The 24,224-nt window shown below is 56.3% G+C and overlaps 1 protein-coding gene and 1 long non-coding RNA gene across 6 annotated transcripts; one reads left to right on the top strand and one right to left on the bottom strand.

The window, feature by feature from the left end:
* Positions 1 to 940: 940 nt before the first annotated feature.
* MLLT6 (MLLT6, PHD finger containing) lies at positions 941 to 23,700 on the top strand. Of its 5 annotated transcripts, none has more exons than XM_005220653.5 (20): positions 941 to 1,414; positions 2,649 to 2,728; positions 3,210 to 3,264; positions 3,516 to 3,625; positions 4,586 to 4,689; positions 4,946 to 5,039; positions 7,459 to 7,632; positions 8,535 to 8,630; positions 11,118 to 11,337; positions 11,874 to 12,488; positions 12,944 to 13,125; positions 13,359 to 13,467; positions 14,648 to 14,714; positions 14,923 to 15,068; positions 15,552 to 15,749; positions 15,853 to 15,941; positions 17,062 to 17,411; positions 17,816 to 17,906; positions 19,083 to 19,439; positions 19,681 to 23,700. In XM_005220653.5, the coding sequence occupies exons 1-20, from the start codon at positions 1,306 to 1,308 to the stop codon at positions 19,777 to 19,779; spliced, it is 3,345 nt and encodes a 1,114-aa protein (XP_005220710.2). In that variant the 5' UTR covers positions 941 to 1,305; the 3' UTR covers positions 19,780 to 23,700. The 5 variants fall into 5 exon arrangements, 3 of the variants coding, with proteins under 3 accessions (XP_005220710.2, XP_002695970.2, XP_024836607.1); XM_002695924.6 differs by having other exon boundaries at positions 19,856 to 23,700; XR_238737.4 differs by lacking the exon at positions 17,062 to 17,411 and having other exon boundaries at positions 19,856 to 23,700.
* LOC132343065 (uncharacterized) lies at positions 14,218 to 14,923 on the bottom strand. The gene is made up of 2 exons (XR_009491744.1): positions 14,656 to 14,923; positions 14,218 to 14,428 (listed from the first exon to the last, which is right to left on the bottom strand). It is a non-coding gene; the product is annotated as an uncharacterized lncRNA (long non-coding RNA).
* Positions 23,701 to 24,224: the final 524 nt, after the last annotated feature.

Raw genomic sequence — 24,224 nt, forward strand, 5'->3', positions numbered from 1 at the left:
TGGGGATGAAGCCTTCGGACTGACTCCCCCTCACTTCTTTCCCAGACCCAATTTCTGGGACTTTAATCCTTTGGGGGCGTTGTGTGTGAATTTATGTTGTGTGTTTGGTACATGCATCGAGTTCAAGTGTAACTGGGTTGTTCGCGAGCACTTCCGCAGCAGTGGCTCCCTAACTCGCTTGGGTCTCTAAGCGCGCCTGAGGGGCTGGACCTGGGGTCTGTGCCCCTCTGGAAAGGTAGGGTAGTGTGATTGTATGAGGCTGAGTGAGTGCGTGAATTTGTGGGTGCCTCGCTGTGCTTCCGAGGGCTCTGAGTCCCTGTGCGAGCGTATATATCTGTGGGCTGAACCGGAAGCTCCCCGAGGGCAGGCATACCCATTTGTTCATTGCTCTATCCCCAACGACTGCACATAGTAGGTATTCAATAAATATTTGTAGAATGAAATGAACAAATGTCTGCGTGTGTCTGCTCTCCAGACAGGCTTCCGAGAAAACAGCCATTGAACGACCATCCCAAAAGCACCCCCACCCCGGACACCAAGGGGTGAGGAGCCCACGTCGCTCGCGCTCCTTCTAGCGCCCCTTCCCCGATCTCCATCTCCAAGTTTCATTGGGGTTGAACAGTCTTAGAGAGGAAGACCTGGGCAGAAGGAGACCCGGGGCCGAGACCGAAGGGCAGGCAGATGGAGGGCTCAGGAGCGCCTACCGAGAGCCAGAGGAAGAAGAAGAAAGAGGGAAAATGAGCGCGGAGCAAGCGAGCGAAAAGCTCCCTACCAAGCCAGGCTTTGTTCCCTGAACCTAAGACTTTACCCGGCGGCGGGCGGCGGGCGGGCCGGGAGCGAGCGAGCGGAGGCGCGCGGCCATGGCTGCCGCGGCCGGGCAGGGGGGCCGGGGGGGCGGCGCGTGAGCGGGCGGCGCGGGGCGGGCAAGCGCCCGCGATGTGCCACTCGGCGCCTCCCCCGCCGGGCCCGGGCTGCGCGGAGGCCGGGCGGCCCTGGTAGCTGGGCGCGCGGCGCGGAGGGGGCGAGCCCGGCGCGCGGGTCTCATTGTTGCGGGGGGGGGGGGCCCGTCGGGGCATGAGGGCGAGAGCACGGCGGGGGGGGCGGCCAGACAGAGCGAGCGAGGAGGAGGAGGAGGAGGACGCCGAGGAGGAGGAAGGAGGAGGCAAAGAAAAGAAGCGGCGGCGGCGGAGGAGGAGGAGGAGGGAGCGAGGAGGCGCGCGGCCCCCCGCTCCCTCCCTCCCCCCCTGACCCCCGACCCCCGCCGGCCGGGCCCCCACCCCAGCCCCGGAGGGAGCTCATGGGAGTATGAAGGAGATGGTAGGAGGCTGCTGCGTATGTTCGGACGAGAGGGGCTGGGCCGAGAACCCGCTGGTCTACTGTGATGGGCACGCGTGCAGCGTGGCTGTCCACCAAGGTACGGGGGTGGCCGTGGGGGGCGGCGGGACCCTGGGGGCGGCGTGCGCAGGGCGGCCCCGGCCGCGCCCTCCCGAGACCTCCTGGAGCTCGGGCGCCCCTCCCCCACCCCACCTGAAGAGAAGGGAGGCGTCGGGGGCTCCCCCCGCCCGGTCCTGGAGGACCGGGTCAGGCATTGTTTTCTTGCCTATTGTTCCAGTCCCGCGCCCCCCACCCCAAGTTGAGGGAGTTTGGGGACAGTCTAGAGGGCAATGAGTGCACTCTCCGCGCCCCACACCGCCGGTGTCGGGGCTGCTAGGAGAATGTTTACCTGCGAGGTGTCCCCTCCCGCCCGGGTTATTTTGGTCCTGGCTCTGGGAGGGAGAGGTCAAGGGGGGGTCATCCTCCCCTCTTGCTTCCGGATACTGGGAGGAGCGGAATTGGGAAGGGAAGAGAAGGGTCCCAGGGGAGAGGGGACTCCTAAAATCCTCCCGGGAAGAGCTACGGATAGAGAGAGGTTGCGCAGGGGACCGGGAATCGAGAAGAGGGAGGTTTGGAGTTTCCCCCAGCAGCACATGGTTCGGGAGTTAACTCCTTGAGGAATCTTGCCGAGGGCGCAGGCTGGCATCTCCCGCCTGTCTGGCACAGCCAGCTGCCCCCCCCCCCCCGCCCTTCCTGGGACAGCCCTTAATCCTGTCGCTGTCGGCTCTTCCCGCCACTCTCCTATTGGTTACCTGCAGTGCACCTGCCCTCGGCCTTGACTTTTGACCTGTTCCTATTATAATTAGAAGCAGAAGATGAGGTCCCTTAGACCCTCGACTTACCCGCCTCTTTCATTACTGGCCCTTTAAGAAATGCCCCCCCACCCCATAACAACAAAACGTGTTTGACTATCCTAAATGTTGTTCCTCTAATATTCTCCGTTATTGATGATGAGGACTGGTCCTGGCAAGAGCTGGGAACCAGAAAGCTGGGTACAGAAAGGGCATTGGGGTGGGGTGGGATCTTCTAGAAGTTTAAAGTCAAGGTTTCAGACTTCCCACCTCTGCATGGATGGCTTGGTTATGTGGTTGAAAGCTGGGCGTGTGCTGTGGACATTCCTTGTGGTCCCGCTGTCTTATGAGTGACCCCCAGACAGGGAGCAGCCCCCTGGCTGGAACTGGCTCTGGTTTGTTAGAGTCACCCCCTGCCCCAGTTACTCTGGGAAAAGCCACTGGTGACAGATCTGCTTGGTGATTCTCCTCCCTCACCCGCAGCTTGCTATGGCATCGTCCAGGTGCCAACAGGACCCTGGTTCTGCCGGAAATGTGAATCTCAGGAGCGAGCAGCCAGGGTGGTGAGTTTGAAACTTCCCTCTCCTCTCATAAACACCTGAGCATCCCCTCCCTTGCCAGTGAGCTGGGGGGCTCTGAGGCTGAGGCTGGGGTGGGAGTGTCACACAGGACTTCCTGTTTCCTGCACACCTCTATCACCAACCCCATCTCTCCCTCTGCTTAGCCCTCACTCTGCCCCACCACAGGCGCCGGGTCTTCTGTTTTTGTTTTCTTGTTTGTTTGAGCTTTTTATCATGGAGAGTTTCCAACCTATACAAAAGTAGAGGGAATACTATAATTCTCCTGTTGATGAGGCTCCCCCATCTTTGACAACTATCACTCACGTTCAGCCTGTTTTCTCTGTATCCCCACCAGTTCCCCCTTAGACATCTAATCATTACATCCTGGGGCTCTCTGAATGTATTCAGGGAGGGCTCAGCTCAGTAGACCCCCCCTTTTGGAAAAGCCCATCCCCCAAATCCCTGTGCCCCCTTGTATTGGCAGAGGTGTGAGCTGTGCCCACACAAAGACGGGGCATTGAAGAGGACCGACAATGGAGGTGAGGGGGTTGCTGAGCCCTATGGCTCATCTGTTGAGGTCAGATAGGCCCCCTGAGCAGGGTCTGGGAAGGCAGGAGCAGTCCGTGGGCAGGGGTGGAATGCAGAGGCTGGGTTTCCCTTCCCTTCCCTGGCTGGCAGTGGAGTCTCATGGGAAGGCCATGGAGGAGGGGATCGTCTGCAGTATGGGGTTGTGAGGGGTCAGGGTCTCTGGCTGGCCATCACAGCTGAGGCCGGCCCCACACTGCCCCAGGCTGGGCCCACGTGGTGTGTGCCCTCTACATCCCTGAGGTGCAGTTTGCTAACGTGCTTACCATGGAACCCATCGTGCTGCAGTACGTGCCTCATGATCGCTTCAACAAGGTCAGCGGCCCCTGCTCTGCCCCATGCCAGTCCCCTTCCTCCCCAACCACTCTTGGGTCCTTCTCCAGCCCTCTCTTCATCCAGTGTAATTTGATTCTCTCCAACCTACACTTTCAGGGAACTCAGGAGGTGGGTAGGCACCTTCCACTGACAGACTCATGCCCATGATCAAGTGAAATAGCAGGCTCCTTTGCAGTCCTGCTTGAGGGTAGATCTTAGGGAGCAGTTCACTTATTCATTCACTGAGCACATTTTACTGAGGGTCTACTATGTGCAAAAACTGGGGCAAGATGCTGGACACACAGTGTCTAGTATTGATCAAGGCAGATGTGTTCCCTGCCCCGACTCCTGTGTGGGACGGCTATAGATATCAGTAAACAGGCAAAGTAAATGCAATGTGTGGTAAGTGTGGTGAAGAAAACAACAAGATACTAAAATAAAGAGTACCTGGCACAGGGGGTGGGGGGGGAGTTTATTTTAGATAAAGCAGTCAAGGAAAGACATTTTGGTTGAGGCCTGGGGGATGAGAAGGAGCCAGCCTTAAGAAGTGGGGAGAGTACCAGGTTCTAGGTGGAAGGAACAGTATGTGCAAAGGCCCAGAGGTGGGGCCGAGCTCGCTGGGGAGGAAGGCCGACACAGCCCCTGTCCTCACAGGACTCACCATCCAAGGGCTGCACTATCCAGGGTAGCAGCTACTTGCCACATATGGCTATGTAAGTTAGTTAAATACAATTTACAATTCAGTTCCTTAGTCACACTAGCCACTTTTCCAGGGCTCAATAACCCATGTAGTTTATGGGTCCTGTATCGGACCATGCAGTCTAGAACATTTCCGTCATCACAGAAAGTGCTATTGGATAGTCTGACGTAGGATTGTGGGGAGAGGATGGAACTGAGCAGGGAGGCCAAAGGATCCCTCAAGTAGGAGAGAGGAGGGGACGATTGCCCTATGTCCTGCAGACATGTTACATCTGTGAGGAGCAGGGCCGGGAGAGCAAGGCGGCTTCAGGAGCCTGTATGACCTGTAACCGCCATGGATGTCGACAAGCTTTCCATGTTACCTGGTGAGACCCCTGCCTTTCCTGCGTCCACTCCTTAGGGTTCTCTGGGATCCCTGGCCAGCTATCCCAACCTTCTCCTGAGATTTGCCATGGATGGCTGCCAAATGGGTTCATCCCAGCTGCTGTCTCTTTGGAGATAATGGCAGTACTTCCCTTGGGTGGTCTTGGCTTTGCCCCAGTAGGGGTCTTGGAGGGTGCAGGGGAGGTGGCCGGTCTGGTTTGGGACCACATCCTTCTCAGGCTGACCTCTCTTGATTAGTGCCCAAATGGCAGGCCTGCTGTGTGAGGAAGAAGTACTGGAGGTTGACAATGTCAAGTACTGTGGCTATTGCAAATACCACTTCAGCAAGATGGTGAGTTTCATCTGGGCGTGAGTGGGTTGGTCAGCCATGGTTTAGAGGGTGTGGACTCTAGGGTGCCTGGATCTGGGAGGACAGACAGGGGAGGAAGGAACTATGTCCCTGCTCTTGAGGAACTCACCATTGGATGAGGAATAAATTTTAAGTACAGCCTGAGGGGTGAAGCAGAGTTGAGCCAAGCAGTCCATCCCAGAAGACAGAGCTCAGACCCTGCCTATCAGAGTCTAGGAGGCTTCAAGAAGAAGGCAGCATTTAAGCTGAGCCAACAATTAGAGCCAACATTTGTGAGGCTTACCGTGCCCCAGCCTCTGTACTAATCTCTTTACGTGTGTGTGTTTGTATGTGTGTGTGTGCACGTGGATGTGCGTGCTCTTGCAGTCCTCCCTAAGAACTGGGTGTACTGCATTTACCCATTTTACGGATGAGTAAGCTAAGACCCACTAAGGTTACGTGACTTATCTCACAGTTGGTATGTGGGATTTAGAAAAAAACAGTCTGAAGGTCCTCAGGAGCCTGCCAAGAAAGACAGGAATTCCAGGCAGAGGGATTGGCATGGATAAAGTCCCAAGATAAGAAAGACCATTCATAAGCAACAGAACAGGATGTTTGGTAGGGACAAGGCAAGAGATGAGGTGAAAAAGCTCAGGCAGGGCCAGAGCTGGACTTGCTTCTGCCTCAGGTTCAGGGGCCCACGGAGAAGTGGGAGAAGGGGTGCTAACCCATGTTGGTGGAGAGACCTGCATGTTTCAGAAGCGGTGGGGTGTCCTGGCTAGGTATGCTGTGGCCTGACTGGGAAAGCAGCTTGGACCTCACCCCCAGGCCACAGGCTTGTGAGGCTGCTTGTAAGCAAGAGGGTAACATGATCAGATTTGTTTTTTAGGAAGATTACCCTGGCAGCCACTGTGAAGCCAGATCCAAAGGGCTGAGGCTGGTGACTGGGAGACAGCTGCAAGAGAGGGGGGGATGGAGGGATGAGGCTGGATTCTAGAATTATTTCTAGATAGACTTGCCTACATGTGAGGGTGGCTGAGGAGGAGGAGTTGAGGGTGGCACATAGGATCCTGGCTCTTGATGCTGGATAGATGGGGCTTGAGCTCCTCAGGCAGTGGAGTGGACTTCTAGCATATGTCCTGGTCTGCCGCGGAGAGTCCCAGTTTGTGCCTGTTGCCTTGGTGTAATTATTAATAGCTCCTCCTTTCATTTTCAAAAGTGTCCTGGTTTGGATAAGTCATAAGGTCACCTTGGTTCAAGGTTAGATATCAACTTGGGGGCTTCCCTCATGGCTCAGGTGGTAAAGAATCCAGTTGCAATGCAGGAAATCCAGGTTTAGTCCCTGGGTCAAGAAGATCCCCTGGAGAAGGGAATGGCAACCCACTCCAGTACTCTTGCCTGGAGAATTCCATGGACAGAGAAGCCTGGCGGGCTACAGTCCATGGGGTTGCAAAGAGTCGGACATGACTGGATGACTAACACGACACTAAGACAAGGTAGGGAGCTTTGGTTTGGAATATAGCAGGTGTCAAGTGGAGCTGTTTAGATTTGGTGGCTGTGTTCAGATTTCAGGCCCCCATAGGTGTGGCAGCCCCAGGTGTATAAGGCTAGGGGTTGGGGGCTCAGGTATGAAGAGAACCATGAAATGGGGAGTTTAGAGCTTAGCAGAGTAGGAGTGATGCCCACTGCTGGGGAGCCACTGGGTCAGATGAGGCCTGAAACTAGTCTTTGAATTTGACAGTTGGGAGTTTGTGGGTGATCTTAGAAAGAACAGCTCTAAGTCTAGGACTGGTGAAGCCATCAGACCAGGCATTGGGGAGTCCAAGGCCCTGGCTGGGAGGAATGGTAGCACAGGGGTTGTTTAAGTGTTCCTTATGGATATTTCCATGCCTTGTTCTTAAGGGCAGCAGATCCTTTGGGACAAAAGGAAGCACTGTTTGGTGGAGGGCCAGGAAAAGAAGAGAAGGGGTGATGGCTGGAGCATAGTGTCTGGAGGGAAGGATGGGGTATGGGGAGCAGGGGCTCCCATGAGGGCCACCCAGGGAGGGAGGTTGAGGTGGGCCGAGGTCGAGTGCCTGAGAGGGGCCAAGAGGGCACCATGGAAAGAGGTGGTGGAGAGAGAGACATGGGCCGAGGCCCACCTCCATCCATGCCTGGTATCTGGCTGGGGCCGAGATTCCCCACCTCTTCCGGGCCTCAGTTGCTAAATCTGTGCCCTGGATAAGCCAGCTGGGCAGACTGTAGGATTTCGGGGCAGGGAATGCACTCTGTTGAGCAGAGTATCATTAAGGACACAGGGTCCTCTTGTGACAGGCAGGGTGGGGGTGGGGGTTGCTGACCCCCAGGATCACCTGATCTTCAAGAACCTTTCAGTAACCTACGGAGAGGAGGGTGTGGCAGTTCCTCTCAATTCTCTCTGCAGAAGACATCCCGGCACTCCAGTGGGGGCGGGGGCGGCAGCGGAGGAACAGGAGGAGGAGGGGGTAGCACAGGGGGAGGCAGCAGCAGCTTTATTGCTGGCCGGAGGAGCAGGTCGGCCTCCCCATCCGCCCAGCAGGAGAAGCACCCTTCCCACCATGAGAGGGGCCAGAAGAAGGTAAGAGTCTTCTCCCCCTGCCCCTCCTGCCCATAGTCACAAACACCTGCTTCTTGCACCAAGCCACCACAGGTATCCCAGAGGCGATAGTGCCTGCCCCCTTCTTTCCTCTGAGGCCCCTGAGGACCAAGGGGGTGCTGAGGAAGTGACCTGTGAGGGTCACAGAGGGTGAGCTGAAGGCCTGGCTTCCCTGGGGCTGTTTTATCTGTGTGGTTCCTCTGTGTCGTTCATATGACATGACAGTCTCCCCAGAGACCCCAACACACGGCCCTGTACATTTGCGCATGTCTAGCCGTGTCTGTGGTGCACATGCCTGCGTCCCCAGCGGCTACACGTCACAGTGTACCTGGCTCCTGTCCCCCTGCACAGCTCTGTGTCCCAAGTGGACACCCTTACAGGTGTGTGCCTCCATACGAGGCGTCCTGTGTCACTGGCATGATAATGGGATAGGTTATTTTTAGCAGGCATTGAGGATGGGCTTCCCTCGTGGCTCAGACGGTAAAGAATCCACCTGCAATGCGGGAGACCTGGGTTCAATCGCTGGGTTGGGAAGATCCCCTGGAGGAGGGCATGGCAACCCACTCCAGTATTCTGGCCTGGAGAATCCCCATAGATAGAGGAGCCTGGCAGGCTACAGTCCATGGAGTCGCAAAGAGTCAGACACTACTCGAGCTTAGCACAGCACAACATATGGGAGGATGGGGGGAGGGGCTGTCAGCTCTCAGAGGAACCTGCCGGGGCCACTGCTGTCCAGCCAAAGTCCCCTAGTCCCTCCACAGGGGGCGATGGCACCCACAGAGCCTTGTGCCTGAGAGGACCCCACTCCCCACATGCATGAGTCATGTTTATCCTCACCAGGACCGTTTCCCAGCATCAGTGTCTGGTCCCTTCTTCCTCCCCAGAGCCGAAAGGACAAAGAACGCCTTAAACAGAAGCACAAGAAGCGGCCTGAGTCACCCAGCATCCTCACCCCACCTGTGGTCCCCACTGCTGACAAGGTACCACTGCTTACACCCAGGAGGGGCAGCCGCGGCTGCGGGAGGGAGGCACAGTGTGAAGGGTTGGGGCGTGCAGCCCTGGGAACCCTTGCAATTTCACGTTCATATGACTCTGCTCCACACTCCACACTACTCCTGTTCTAGACCAGGAGGGGCCTCTGCTCCTCAGCCCCACTAGTCACTGACCAACCAGGAGGGGTGGGGGTGGAGGGGCACCACCCTTCCTGCAGGCTGCCAGCTGTTCACATCTGCCTCTGCCCAGACAGAGGGCCTCAGCACCAGGTTCCTGTCTGCAGATACAGTACTCATGGTGGTTCTTTGAGTCTCTGGGGCCCATTTCTCCAGAGAGAGGCAGAGGACACCCCCTCACTCTCCACCCTGCCACACACATATCAGGAAGCTGCTCAGAGCCTGGTCGCCTAACCAAAAGCCCACTCCATGCAGGTTGGAGGGACTGAAAGTGTGGCCCATGGTGGCTTGCAGGGCAGACCCATGGACCATACCCTGAGACCCCTAGTCATCCCACTTTCCCAGTAGGGGCATGGCATGTCAGGCCTGACTCCAGAAATGGGCACCATCTGGATAAACAACTGGCAGGCCCTACCCAAGGCCAGGGAGTTGCTAATCCAAGCCAGAGCAGCCCTCCCTGCCCCTCCTTCCAGTCAGTTCTCCCCTCACCCCCAGAAGGAGAACGAGGGCCTGGAGACACGGCTTCCTCCTGTCGCCATTATTGCCCGTTCACCTCCACCAGCCTCAGGAGGTTGCCAGGGCTCTGGGCATCTTAGCAGGAGACTCAGGTATCAGGTTTCCAGGGTGATGTTGCTGTGGCAACTGTCCCAGTAACCCTCTCCCTTCCCTGCTGCCCAGGGCTCACCTGGAAAAGCTTGTCGTTGCCCTCTGATCTCTCCCTGGGGTCTGCAGGCAGGGGGAAGGAGTGGGCCAGAGATCTAGGAGTGACCCCAGTGGTTGGACTTCTCTTTGGACATGCTGGAGCCTTCTGCCCATCCCCCTCCACCCACCCCAGCATTTCAGCCACCCCTCCCCCTGGGCCCTCTCCTCCTTTGCTCTCAGAACCACATCTGGCTCCCTTCAGAACTCCAGCTGTTGAAAAGAACAAAGAAAAAGACAGAGCCGAGGGCTCCGCCCAGGAAGGGGCAGCACAGGGTGGCTCATCCTCCTCTCCGACCTCTCTCGGCATTTGTTCATGTACTGGATACCTGGTCTCCACCAGGAGGAGAAACCATCCCTGACTGTTACTACAAAGCCCTGACTCACTCACCACATGCCAGGCTCCCTTCTGGAACAGGGGGATGGCGGGCATGTGTGGGGATGTGCTCATTTAATCCTCAAAATAATCCAGTGAAGTAGGCATTTTATTAACCCCATTTAATAAATGAAGACACTGAGGCACAGAGAAGTTAAATTCTTTGCCTAAAAGCACACTGTTAGGGAATGGTGGAGTCAAGATTCACACCCAGGCAGTCTGGCTTGAAGGCCTGTTCTCAGCCACCGCAGGACACGCTACAGTGTATTGCTAGCAGCCGCGCCATCAGAACCATCATCGTCAACCCCATACTATCTGCCATTATGTTCCTCATAACTCTCCAAATAGGGATAATTAGCCCCAGAAGGACACCGAAGCTCGGTGAGGTGGAGACCACACAACATACACGGTGGTAGACCCCAGGTTCACAGACCCCAGAGCCCCTACTCTTCCAGCCACTGCTGCCACCCTCAGACATGGGGGACAATCTCTCAATACAGTGTGGCAACTATTGACATGGCTGATGTGGGTGGGTACAGGGCACCCAGGAAATAGAGGACAGAATGATTTGTTCCACCACAGGTAGCTATCGGGTGACTTCACGGAAGAGGGGGCTTTTGAGCTGGATTTTGAAGGAGAAGATGTTTCCCAGAAAGAGGGAGGCTAGGCTGTCTGGGCAGAGGGCTTGGCATGGAGGCTCAGGTTGTTTGGAAAGGGCGTGGAGTAGCCAGGGAGTGGAGTGTCAGCCAGGTGGCTGCAGCTGGGGGGTGAGCAGGGAGGGAGTGGCAGGGACTGGAGGGCCCAAGAATGGGGCCAGGGTGGCCCATTCTCCCTGGAGTCCCTCTTCCCTGCACTCACCACTTCCCAGTACAAGTCCAGCCCTGTAGGCCTAAGTGTTTCTAAACTGAATGACTGAGCAGATGCATACTTTTGAACAGACTCTGGGACCGATTTCATTTCTCCCTTGCATGAGGCAAAGGACAGACAGCTTCTTGGGCTTAGAGCTCCCAACTCTTCACCCCTAGAAGTAACAGAGCTGCCTCTCCATCTCCCTGGTCTAGGAGCTCCCACCACCATCTCCTTGCCCCATAGTCCTTCCTGAAGCTAACTGAGCTCTCCCAGTAGAGCCCTAGGTCCTGTGTCCTCAGGGCTCCACCCCCAAGTCAGGGTGAGCCCAGACCCCCAGAGCTGGCTCCAGCCTTCCTCTCTCCTCCCTCCCTCAGGTCTCCTCCTCGGCTTCCTCCTCCTCCCACCACGAGGCCAGCACTCAAGAGACTTCTGAAGGCAGCAGGGACTCCAAGGGGAAAAAGTCTTCCAGCCATAGCCTGAGTCACAAGGGGAAGAAGCTGAGCAGTGGGAAAGGTGTGAGCTGCTTCACCTCTGCCTCCTCCTCTTCTTCCTCTTCCTCTTCCTCCTCATCTGGGGGACCCTTCCAGCCTACAGGTGAGTATGGGCACCCCAGGATGCAGGAGCTGGGGAGGAGGTGGGATGGGACAGTCTGGCCGTGAGCTTTTCTAGCAAGGCCCTTTGCATATTGGTTTGCATCTCATTTGCTTCTTAAATTGCCTGGTGGGGTGGGAATCCCCAGCCAGTGACTCCTCAACACTCCCTCCTCTCTCAGGGTGGAACTCCCCTCCAATCTCCCTCAGGGCCCACCTCTCCAACCCCCATAAAGTATTCATTATTCCCTGCGCTGATGCTGTCAAGTACCATTTTTAAAGCACTGACACTAGTCTCCTGTAATCTCTGCAGTCATCCAGTGAGGTCAGTAGGGTGGGAGCTATTCTACTTTGTCACAGGTGGGAAAAGCTGGAGGGTGGGGATACACTGGTCCCAGGACACAGAGACAGTGGCAGAGCTGGGATAGGAAACCAAGCTTCCGCACCCCCGACCAGAGCTCTCTCCATTAGTACCCACTGGGAGCAGGAGGGAGGCAGGGGCTCTGGGGTCCAGCTGTAATTCCATGTCCCTCTCTGCAGTTTCGTCCCTGCAGAGCTCCCCTGACTTCTCCGCATTCCCCAAGCTGGAGCAGCCAGAAGAAGACAAGTACTCCAAGCCCACTGCACCCCCCCCTTCAGCCCCTCCCTCTCCCTCAGCCCCGGAGCCCCCCAAGGCTGACCTCTTTGAACAGAAGGTGGTCTTCTCTGGCTTCGGGCCCATCATGCGCTTCTCCACCACCACTTCCAGCTCAGGCCGGGCCCGGGCCCCATCCCCTGGGGACTATAAGTCTCCCCATGTCTCGGGGTCCGGGGCCTCTGGAGGCACCCACAAGCGGATGCCCACACTGAGTGCCACCCCTGTGCCCGCTGAGGAGACCCCTGAGACAGGCCTGAAGGAGAAGAAGCACAAAGCCAGCAAGAAGAGCCGACACGGGCCAGGCCGTCCCAAGGGCAGCCGCAACAAGGAGGGCCCTGGGGGCCCAGCCCTTCCCTCCCTGCCCGGTGCCCAGCTGGCTGGCTTCACCGCCACTGCTGCCTCACCCTTCTCTGGAGGTTCCCTCGTCAGCTCTGGTCTGGGTGGTCTGGCTTCCCGTACCTTTGGGCCTTCTGGGAGCCTGCCCAGCCTGAGCCTGGAGTCTCCCCTGCTGGGGGCAGGTTAGTGACCCTTGGGGACCAAGGGTGTCTTAGGGCCCAGCTAGTCTAGTGAGGGGACAGAGACATAATTATGCAGTTAGAAGGAAATGTGACAGAAACTGCTCCAGAAGACAAAGGATGGAGGTGACAGTCACCTTTGAGACACTCCCCCACACCCATCTCCTGCATGGTTGTGATGGGAGAGATTGCCAACAGGACTTAACCAAGTGTGGGTTGGGGAATTAGAAAAACTGGGAATTCTTCAGGCTTGAGCAGGGCAGTAGAATAAGCAGGCTTGGCAAGTAGGTGTCACTAAGGCGAGAAGTGACATCTTTGCAGCAGGAGGGTGAGACTGGTGTGTGGCAAGATCCAGGGGAGTGTTGGCCTTGGGGAGTGGCTGCTCCAGCCACCTGACTGAGGAGGGGCAGAGGAGAGGCGACTCTAAGCGTCCCTCTGTGTCCTTCTCGTGCCTGTAGGCATCTACACCAGTAATAAGGACCCCATCTCTCACGGTGGTGGAATGCTGCGGGCTGTCTGCAGCACCCCCCTCTCCTCCAGCCTCCTGGGGCCCCCAGGGACCTCGGCCCTGCCCCGCCTCAGCCGCTCCCCATTCACCAGCACCCTCCCTTCCTCCTCTGCTTCTATCTCCACCACTCAGGTGAGGCCTTGCTCCTGGGCTCCTCCATCCCTGGGCAGGTGGGGGACAGCCTGCCGAGGACCCCAGCTTTCCGTGGGAATTTGAGAGATTGGGCTTGATCACCACCAGAACGTCTCCCTCTTTCTGGTCCTTTCTCCTCCCCAGCACACCTGGTCCCCTCCACCCCGGTGCCCACAGTTGTGCTCTAGATCCAGGAATAACCACCAGGCTGGACTCTACCTCCTTTCCCTCAGGTGTTTTCTCTGGCTGGCTCTACCTTTAGCCTCCCTTCTACCCACATCTTTGGAACCCCCATGGGTGCCGTTAACCCCCTCCTCACCCAAGCCGAGAGCAGCCACACAGGTATGTGAGTCCCTGACCCTGTTCCCCTTTCTTCACAAAGGGGCACCCCGTCACCTGCTTGTCACCCCGGAAAGGACTGGAGGGCTTTCTGGCTATCCCCCACCCTCTGGCCATTGCTGACCCTGCAAAAAAACATTCCACATATAACAAACCAGGGTACATCACTTTCACATCAAAACCCCTTGAGGCGGTGGGGCATGACCAGGAAGAATTACTACTACTCCATCTCACAAAAGCAAAAGGCAAGAGAAGATGAATGATTTGCCCAAGGCTGTTGAAGTAGGCAAAGGTAGAGCAGCAGCTGAAATTCTGGCTCCTCGGCTCCAAGACTACTTCTCCTACCACTGTAGCAAAGCTCCCTGCTGGCCTCTTAGTGAGTTCTTGATTGGCGATTATAGAGATCCCACTGGTTGGGCAACCGGCTCTCTGGGTATTCAGGAGTTAAGAGGGCGGATCGCAAGCACCTTCCTCCTAGTAGAGTGAACACAGCCCTAGAGAGCTGATTGGTGCAGAGGTACCACCTGGCTGGTTGAGGGGCGGGGCTTGCCATTTCAGGTAAGCCTTAAAGGGGCGAATCTGACAAAACTAAGAACCCTGCAGAGTAGATGACTGTATTTTCCAAAACCCAAATTGTAATTTTGTGGCTCAACATAGGGTTTTGCGGTCTAATTGTGAGTTTATTAATATAAAAGTCATATAAAATTATAATAACTACAGTAATTAAGGGTTTGCTACATGGCAGCTAAACTGTTCAGGTTAACACTTCACATTTATTACCTTATTCATAACAATCACTTCAGAGAGGTTGGTTTTAAGCCCCGCGGTCACATAGCAAGTATCCAAGTTCAACTCGGGACTGTCTAGGCCCCAAGTTCCTATGACTATGAAGTTATAAATTTTCCAGGAAAAAAAAAGTTGGGAGGAGAAGCTGAAAGCAGCAAGGATGCAGGAGCCTCTCTGCCTAGAGGAGGAGAAAGAGAGTTCATGATTTTGCCTCCCCAGGGGCTGGGATTTCAAACCAGGGCTCCCGAGAACTAGACCTGCCTGTCTGGGGGTTGGGAGATCCTGGGGAAAGAGGTCGGCGGTAAGGTCCCCGATCCTATACCCACTTCCCAGGCGGGGACTTTGGGGCCGACTGCACCTCTTCCTCACTGATCCCTGCCTCCCTTCTCCTTCCAAGAGCCAGACCTGGAGGACTGCAGCTTCCGATGTCGGGGGACCTCACCCCAGGAGAGTCTGTCTTCCATGTGAGGGAGAGGGAGGCGGCTTGGGGGGCAGAGGGGGAGCTTGGTGGAGGGATTGTCGAAGGCGGGGGTGGGGGGTGGGGGAGGCGTGCGGAAAGGCAGGCGCGCGGAGAGGGTTGGAATCCAGAGCGGATAACTGAAACCCGCGAGGCAGGGAGGCTGGAGTTGGGGAGTGAGGTGAATCTGAGCCGGTTTTCCCTTGTGACCCCAGGTCCCCCATCAGCAGCCTCCCGGCACTCTTCGACCAGACGGCGTCCGCACCCTGCGGGGGCGGTCAGTTAGACCCAGCGGCCCCCGGAACGACTAACATGGAGCAGCTGCTGGAGAAGCAGGGAGACGGCGAGGCCGGCGTCAACAGTGAGAAGGGGTGACATCGGGCTGGGTGGCTGTCCTAGGACCCCAGACTCGGTCACCTTTCTCTCCGAGGTCCCCAAAGGTCTTTTAAGGTTCCTCCTGTGGCCCCGCCCCTGCCTTAACGGTGGCCCACCCCAAGCCTAGCCTTTAACCCTCGCTGGGACGGGCTCCAGGCCCCGCCCCCTCTACGCCCGGCTTTTGGCCTTTACGACCTCGTGGCCCTGATCTAACTAAGCCCTAACTTCCCACCGCCCCTTCCCTCCAAGCACTGGGCTTCCACCCCGAGCCTTAGGGCCCCACCTGTGGTCCTCACACCTCTGGCTCCCCAAGACTCACCCGAGCCCCTGGCTAACCGGAGCCTTCTCTGCTAGGTCTCAGTCCGGTTTCCTTTGCCAGGCCCCGCCCCTGGTCACCTGGCCCCGCCCCAGCCTTCGCCCCGCCTTCCCAGGCCCGCGGGGCTCAGGCGCTCTCGCCCTCTGTCTGCAGTTGTGGAGATGCTGAAGGCGCTGCACGCGCTGCAGAAGGAAAACCAGCGGCTTCAGGAGCAGATCCTGAGCCTTACGGCCAAGAAGGAGCGACTGCAGATTCTCAACGTGCAACTGTCTGTGCCCTTCGCCGCCCTGCCTGCTGCTCTGCCTGCCACCAACGGCCCTGTCCCTGGGCCCTATGGCCTGCCTCCCCAAGGTAAGGGGGCCCCACCCAGGCCGGTAATGGGGGCCTCCGCTCTGCAGTCGGAACTGGCCCAGACTCCAGCCGCTGAGCTCCTTCCCTGATCCCCCTTCCTCAGCCGGCAGCAGCGATTCCTTGAGCACCAGCAAAAGCCCTCCGGGGAAGAACAGTCTGGGCCTGGACAACTCGCTGTCCACGTCTTCCGAGGTGGGCACCATGGGGAGGGGCACGGGGCGGGGGAGGGCTGGAGCGGTTCAAGGGCCTCCTAGTCGCATTTCCACCTTGCTGGGCTGTTGGAGGCTGGGCAGTGAAGTGATTGGCTGAGTAATTTGGTCGACTGACCCGTTCATTCCTTTACTAAGTAAGTGATAATTAGGAGGTGCCTACTTAAGTCCAGTCATTGGCTAAGCAAGCAGTGAGCAAATGGGACACTCTTGGAGACAGGCTCAATTCAAGAAAATCAATAATTAAAAGTAGAGAAAAGTGCTAAGATGGAAATCATTTGAGGGGTATGAGAAAGAATGGAGGGTGGGTGGATGTACATCCACCTTTCTCTGGATGGTAGTTAGGGAAGGCAACTCTGAAAAGTATGAAGAGTTTATTACAATTTATTTTAGCCACACAGAAAACAATCCCTGTGTAATTGGTGGTGGTTGGGGTAGCAGTTGCTATTATTATGCTGTGGTTATTATTGAAATTAAACAAAGTGGGTTCTTGTTCTCCCTACCACTTACTGTGTGACTTGGGCAATAATAATCATAATAACAGCAAACATTAATTGCATCCTTGCCCTTTGTCATGTCCTGGCCTGAGACTTTTCAAGCGTTGGTGTGTTTAGTCCTCACAAGAAGTTTATGGACTAGGTTCTCCTGTTACCCCCGTGTTATGAATGAGGAAACTGAAACAGAAGAGCCGCCAGAGCCATTAAATTGTGGGCATGGGATTTGAGCCCGTCTTTCAGTTCAACTGGCTGCAGAGTTACTGAGCCTAAGACCCAGTGGTTTCACCCATAAACAGCAGTAGCAAGTTAGTACAGGTCAAGCACTGAACCTCGGGTCTGATTCTCGAGGTGGTCACTATACCACCTTCACTCTTCAGTGTTAAACAAGCATCATGGTGGGTGCTGGGGCCCCAGGAAGTGCTTTGTGAAGACTGTTTGGATTCTTAGCCTTTATCCCTGGGCATTGCTTCTTCCTCCTGGGTGGCTTTGCTTGGGAGTAAAGTGGGGGTGACCATGTGAGAATGCTGGCGGGTGCTGGGCCGGGGGCCAGAAAGGTCACACTGGCCCCCTGCCCTTCTGACCCCTCCCTTCCCCCTCCCTCCCCAGGACCCACACTCAGGCTGCCCGAGCCGCAGCAGCTCGTCGCTGTCCTTCCACAGCACGCCCCCACCGCTGCCCCTGCTCCAGCAGAGCCCTGCTACTCTGCCCCTGGCCCTGCCTGGGGGCCCTGCCCCGCTCCCGCCTCAGCCACAGAATGGGCTGGGCCGGGCACCCGGGGCAGCGGGGCTGGGGGCTATGCCCATGGCTGAGGGGCTGTTGGGGGGGCTGGCGGGCAGCGGGGCCCTGCCCCTCAATGGGCTTCTGGGGGGGTTGAATGGGGCTGCCGCCCCCAACCCTGCAGGCTTGAGCCAGGCTGGCGGGGCCCCCACGCTGCAGCTGCCAGGTTGTCTCAACAGGTGAGGGAGAGCTCAGCCTGGGGAAGGGGATGGGGAGGCTGGCTCTGGGAGGGACTCCCCCTACAAACACCCACATCCCTCAGAAGGGAAGCTCTCCTCCTGTCTTACGGGGTCTAGAAAATCCAGTCACCTCTTGGCCCCAGCTTCTCCTTAGATGTAGACGTGAGAGCCCTCTGGATGGTAGCTCTTCAGGGACAAAAGTCGTTTGTTTATTCCTTGTGCCCTAGCTGAGGTTTTCCCTCTGGGGAAGTTTTCCCATCTCATGTGTCTCCTCCCACCGTCCTCTCTGAGCTCAGTCTGTTTCTCTCTCCACCTGGGCCTGAGGGAGAGTGGGAACTTAGGGGGGCAGGGAGGAGTGTTTCCCTGTCTCTTCCCATGGTCTGTGTTTTGTCCCCCTGCCTCAGCCTCACCGAGCAGCAGCGACACCTCCTGCAGCAGCAGGAACAGCAGCTGCAGCAGCTCCAGCAGCTCCTGGCCTCCCCACAGCTGACCCCGGTAATGCCCCTCCCCCTAGCTCTGCCAGAAAGGTCTCAGAGGGTCTGGGCCAGTCCAGGGAGGGCCGCCCCAGGCTGGGAAGGGAGCCCCAGGCTGGGAAGGTGAGACTGTCCCTGTGGGAGTGGGGCCAGGCCCCTATGGATCATATGAGGACAAAGGGCATAAGTGTTCCTCTTGGGGGCCCCTGGGTGCTGGGGAAGGAATGCTATAGTGGCCCTAGATCACATCCCAGCAAGAGGATCTGGAGGGAAGTGAGCCCTCAGTTACTGAGCATTTCCAGTCCCAGCCCCAAGGCTCTCCAGTGGGGAACTTCAAGGTCTGCATAGAGAGGTGGCTGAGCAGGTGACAGACACGTCCTCAACCAGAGCAGCCCCTTTTAGGTCTTTCTTGTGTGTTGAGTTCTACTAAGAGTTCCTGGGAGAAAAGGAATTCTTCCTTCTAGAAAGGAGAGAGTTGCTGGGACTTCGCTGGTGGTCCAGTGGTTAAGACTCTTTGCTGCCCATGCAGAAGGCGCAGGTTCAATTCCTGGTCAGGGAACTAAGATCCCACATGCCGTGCGATGCAGCCAAAAGACAAAAACATAAAAGTAAAAAGGAGAGAGTTGAAAGAAATAGAAAAGCACTCATTTTTATGTAAAGAAACATGAGAAAGATATACAATAAACTAGCTCAACTGGTTACCTACAGAGACCAGATGGTAGCAGGAATAAGATAGCAAAATTTCTTAAGCCTTGAAAAATTGTTTTGGGTTTTGGAACGCTTGAGAATGCTTTCTCTATTCAAAGCAAAAATAAATGAATCTTAAGGGGAAAAAAAATAGAGAAGTTGAAAACTGTTAACCTCATTCAGTGTTCCTCAACTTGGGGTCATGCCACCCCTGGGGACTTCTGTGTTTGTCATAATGACTGAGGAATTGATTTAGTGGGGGTGGGGGAGGGATGTTAAACCTCCTGCACTTGACTGGTAGTACCTCATGTGACAAACACTGATGGTGTGCAACCACTTTCTTGTCCAGATGGGGAGACTGAGGCCCAGAGTGGGGAGTTAGAGATGGAATCTTGACTGTCTCCCAGGTCTCTTGCCTCATGGTACTAGTGAGATAGGATGGGGCCCAGGCCAATCAGGGTAAGATGACCCTGGGGACCACTGGCCAGTAAGCCATCTGGCCCCCTTGCAGGAACACCAGACTGTTGTCTACCAGATGATCCAGCAGATCCAGCAGAAGCGGGAGCTGCAGCGGCTGCAGATGGCCGGGGGCTCCCAGCTGCCCATGGCCAGCCTGCTGGCCGGAAGCTCCACCCCACTGTTGTCCGCGGGCACCCCTGGCCTGCTGCCCACAGCATCTGCCCCACCTCTGCTGCCCGCCGGAGCCCTGGTGGCGCCCTCGCTCGGCAACAACACGAGTCTCATGGCTGCAGCAGCTGCGGCCGCAGCAGTAGCAGCAGCAGGCGGGCCTCCAGTCCTCACTGCCCAGACTAACCCTTTCCTCAGCCTGTCAGGGGCGGACGGCAGTGCCAGTGGCCCCAAAGGAGGGGTGAGTAAGGGGTCTGGTTTAGGGGAGGAGCTGGGAATGGGGCAGAGGGACCGTCCTGTCTCCCTTCTCCTGGAGAGGCCCATTAGAAAAGGCTGTTTCCTCTTTGATTGGACCATTTAGAAAAAGATGATGCTCTGGGTGAGCCATTTCAAGAAAGGCATCCCTCCTTCTGAGGGCAAAGAGCCAGAGCCCGGGAGGCCCTTGGCTGGCACATGCCTACTTAACTGGGCGCCCTATGCAGGGCAACTCTCCCAACAGACACACAGATACACGGAAGTTGACCCTGTTGTGCAGCCGTCAAAGCCCAGCCCTTTATTGCACCCAACATCAGCTTTCTTGACCCAGGAAGCTATTCTCAACCGGGTGATTGGACCAGATACCTCCCCAATCCCCAGTCTCCCTTCCTCTTTTTCCAGACTGCTGACAAAGGAGCCTCAGCCAACCAGGAAAAAGGCTAAATCCACCCACGCTCCTTTAGACCCCACAAAGAGGGGCAGATCTGGTCTGAGGGGTCCCAGCCTGCAGCGGGCACCTGCACCCCAACACTGGAGAGCCCCGGAGTATGTGCTGAGGCCTGGGGAGTGGGGGGTGCTCCCGGTGCCACGGACTGAGACCCAGAGGGGAGCCCTTTCCATCTGCCCCCTGCCCCCGCCTCTGCACTGGCCCCTTTGTGAGGGGCTCAGAAGGAGGACAGGCTCCAAGCCCGCCTAGGAGCCCCCACTCTCAGTGAATGTTTCAGGGTTCCCTAGAGAGCAAAGTGGGCCATGGCATAAGTGGGGGGTTGCTTAAACCCCCCACATAAAATGGATCAGCACTTGAGTGGGAGAAGTGGGGACTAGGCCCTGGGCCTGCCCCTGCGTGGAAGTCTTCTATGGAAGAAAGGGTGACCCTACTTGACCATTTTTTACCCAACTTGGGCAGATGGTAAGAGGGCTCCCTTGGACTGTTTCTTGCTGGGCTCCTTCCCCTGCCCCCCACAAGGGTCACAAGCTGTGCTTGTAAAAGCCCACAGACTAGGGGGCCGACGAAGGGGCAGGATGGCATTGAATTTGGCCCAGGCCTCCCTACCTCCCGGGGGGTGGGTCCCAGTGATGGGCTGGGGGAGGGCAGGGGGTGGGCGGCCCAGCCCCCTCGGTACCCTGCCCCTTGTTTGCACTATTGGATTTAGGAGTGCCGAGGGTGGGGAGATAGAGCTGCCTGACTCAGAGAGTGTGTGCGGGTATGCCTGTGCGCTGTGTGTGTGTGTGTGTGTGTGTGTGTGTGTTTGTCTGTCTGTCTGTCTCCCCCTGGTCCCCAGGTAGCCGAGGGCAGGGACAGGGGCAGTGCTCTGATGAGGCAGTACCAGAGGGGCACTCCTAGCTCTTGTTTGCACCCTCTCACCTCACCAACTTTGGTCCCTTTCTGGGGCCCAAATGGTTAACAAAAACCAGAACTGTACTCCAGTATTGGAGAGTAACTGGGGGCTGGGGGCTTCAAATCAGGGTGATATCCTGCCTTTCCTCCCCCAGACTCCACATGGTCTCAGTGCCCCCGCAGCGCTCCCCTTCCACCACTGATAGTTGGTCCTGCTTCCCTGGCACAAGGGGTGCCCCAGGGATCAGGGGAGAAGGCAAGGGGGGTAAAGTACCACTTCTTTTAGTGAAAACTGTCTCCCAGAATCAGCCAGCCTGCCCCCCTGCACCCTACCCCTCCCCACCCCCACCAGCCAGGGGAGACTTAAGCTTCGATTGACCTAACAACTGTTCCTTCACCCACCAGCTATTTCCCCAGGGTGCAGTGGGCAAGTCTCACCTTAGAGTCCGCACCTGCCCAGAGCCTTTGGTGGCCAAGGCTGAGGGCTGCTGGGGCAGCCAGGAGAGGGCGAGGTTGAAGCGTGTGTCTGTGGGTGCACTGGGGTCGGAGCCAGGCGGAGCGTGGCCAGCTTCCTGATGCCCACATTTAGTCAGTCTCTTTGCATGTGTGGATTCGTGTGTGTGTGTGTTTCTGTTGTTGTTGGTTTTGTTTCATTTTGTTTTTTTTTTTAATAAAGAAAAGATGTGTATATTTTTGGCAATGACAGAAACGTAGTGCAGATATATTTTTGCCTGTGCTGCTCAACTGGTTTTTTTCTGATACTGAAAATAATATTAATATTCCTGTTGATAAGACTTTGTAAGATGTTAGGGAGCTGATAATGGAGGGGGTGGGTGGGAATCCTTTGGAGGCAATTTCTTAGGCACTTGGAAGGGCTTGGGGGGAGGGGGAAGGCAGTTGTGATGACCTCAGAAATACTCTCTCTTTATTAATGCTAAATATCAGTTAGAAAGGAATGATAGAAGTCAGCATTTTATTCATCTTCATCTATGAAGCTCTCTAACTCCCTGCCCCCAAACCACTGAAAAGAAAAATAACCTTCAGAGATTCTTAGAAGAGTTGCTCATTCACACCCACGCTCTTGCCCAAGGCCGACCCACTTAGAACCAAAGTCAGCTTCTGTTCTGGACAGTGAAGGAAGTCGATTTACCCCAAGGCTGCCATGGCAGAGAGTGAGAGGTCCTGGAACAAGACCTCCCCTTCCCTCCAGCACCCTAAAGTCTGGGGTTCTCATCTCCAAGAGTCTGTTTTCTGATTTTACCCAGGCTGGGGTGCAGTGGCGGGTAGGCAGGTTAGATTTGAAGGGCCCCAGGCTGCGTATGGATTGGTGCTGTCCCTCAGTTTGGGGCAGGGGGACATGAGAGAGGTGGTGCGTTTCATCTTTTGGGGTGGGGGCCAGGCTTTATAATAAGAAAGGTCTGGAGGGCTTCTGGACAGAGCAGGGTCCCAGTGCAAAGGGCATGGCTCTTGAGCCCCCACCATCTGCTCCCAGCCTCAGTCCCTTTTTCTAGGATGAATTTGGATGGGGACTAGGAAAGGATGCAGATTTATAGGTGGCTCTGTCTAGGGGAAGGGAAGGATGTGGTTTGCAGGGCGGAAGTGGAGTTTGAAACTGCAGAGTGGAGCTCAGTACGTCATCCCCTTCAGTGTGGAGGTGTGAGCATGGTGTGCGTGCAGAGCCGCTGTCTGGCCTCACAACGAGTGCATGAATGTCAGAGCTGGAAGGGACCTGTCTTTAGGATCCTGCGAGCCAGCTCCTTGCCCCACAGGTGATAGCTCCAAGCCTGGGGGGTGGGGGGTGGGCAGGGGCTCAGGGGCAGAGCTGCGACCAGTCCTCAGGACCCTGGCCTCCTGGTCCTGGCTCTCCTGCCCCACTGCACTGCCTCCATGTGGTTGTCTGTCTGTCCCTGTGTGTGTGGTGTGCGGTGTGAGTGCAGGGCTGTGCCCAGGGTGGGGGGTATCTGTGAAGCACTGACTGTCTTAGCTCAGAGCTGATGGATCCTCTCCAGAGACAATGACACTTTAAAGGTTGCCTTTTCTTGTCTAAGTTTTTCCGATGTGTGTGTGTTTTCCCTTCAGATTCCTAGGTCTATTGCTGCCTCCAGGTGCCCTCACCTTGAGGCTGATGAGAGCACTCCTGTCCTGAGTTCTAGGGAAGTACTCCTAGTAAAGGCCTCGACAGTGAGGGGAGCCAGAGTCTGGGAAAGAGAGAGAGCCAGCTCTGAGAAAGGGTGACCTCCACGCTGCGTTTTCCCAAACTGGAAATCCAGACACGGGCTCTGCCTGCCAGCATCTTCCTTGGTGTGTGGTTGGCAGAGTTAAGGGTAGGCAGCTTGCTCCCAGTTCTCCTTTATCCCAGTTTCCTGGGGAGAGGTGTCTGGAGAGCTTTCGGTCACTTCAGTTGGGAATCTGTAGGAAAACGGGGCGCAGTACCCTGGCTTCCTCCAGTCACATCAGTCCAGATTAAAAGTGTGTCTGGCTCCCAGTCCCTTTGACTTGATCTACTGAAAAGCTGGTGACTGAGGGGTGCCTTCATCGCCCTTTGTTCACGTCCTTCAGCCCAACTTGGGACTTAGGTGGCGGGACTGGAGACCCAAACCCTGGCTCCCAGCCTGTCCCCCTCTTTGCACCCCAGCCTTTCTCAATGTAGCAGACCCTTCCTAGGGGAGCAGGGAGGGGAAGCCACAGTTTGCAAACCCAGGAGCTCCTTTTACATTCTTTGTAAAGCCTCCTTTATATCCTCAACCCAAAAGGCAATGCCCCTCCCCTGCCACCTCCAAGCCTGGAATTGTGCATAACCCGGATCTTGTATCTTTGTATAACGGATGTTATTTGTACGAAGGGCAGTTCGTAAACAGCACTTGTTCTTTTAATAAAAGAATGTTTTACAAAAAAAAAAACAACCAAAGAGACCTTGGTTTGTCTGGCTTTACTGAAGGGAGAAGTGGAGGGCCAACTGTGGGAGCCTTGGGAGGGGATGGAGGTGGGGGTGGGCAGATGGTCTACTAACATTTCTTTAAGTACTTCACAGACCAAAATGCACAAAATACCCAGGTTGCGTACTGAAAATCAGATACCTTTGCTCCACTCATAAGAACGTAATGTGTATCTCTGGGCCAGGCGGAATCTGATTAAAAAAAAAAAAACAACTCCATAAGTGATGAGATATATGCACACCGCACTTCTAGAAGCACTGTCTTAAGGCTCGGCAAGAGAAAACGGTCTCGGTCCCCGGGCAGGAACCCTGCCCACAAGGCGGGAGGGGTCGCCGGGAGGCGCAGGCAACCAAACGAGCGGCGATGCTCCGCGCAGGTCCTTCGCAGACACGCGGGTACCAAAGGGGGCGCCGGAGAGCCCGCCACACCCTGGGGGCTCCGAGGGGGCTGCTGGGCCGGCTCCTCGGCCCGACTTCCGGCAGCTGGGGCTGGACGA

The sequence above is a fragment of the Bos taurus genome, chromosome 19 (assembly GCF_002263795.3).
Source record: "Bos taurus isolate L1 Dominette 01449 registration number 42190680 breed Hereford chromosome 19, ARS-UCD2.0, whole genome shotgun sequence".
NCBI lineage: Eukaryota > Metazoa > Chordata > Mammalia > Artiodactyla > Bovidae > Bos > Bos taurus.

What these genes read in the sequence shown, in the direction of transcription:
- MLLT6 (XM_005220653.5), top strand. Translation starts at nt 1,306, where the DNA reads ATGAAGGAGATGGTAGGAGGCTGCTGCGTATGTTCGGACGAGAGGGGC. An exon ending in CAGCGTGGCTGTCCACCAAG is followed by an intron (nt 1,415 to 2,648) that starts GTACGGGGGTGG and finishes CCTCACCCGCAG; the next exon opens with CTTGCTATGGCATCGTCCAG. An exon ending in GTCTCCCCTGCTGGGGGCAG is followed by an intron (nt 12,489 to 12,943) that starts GTTAGTGACCCT and finishes TCGTGCCTGTAG; the next exon opens with GCATCTACACCAGTAATAAG.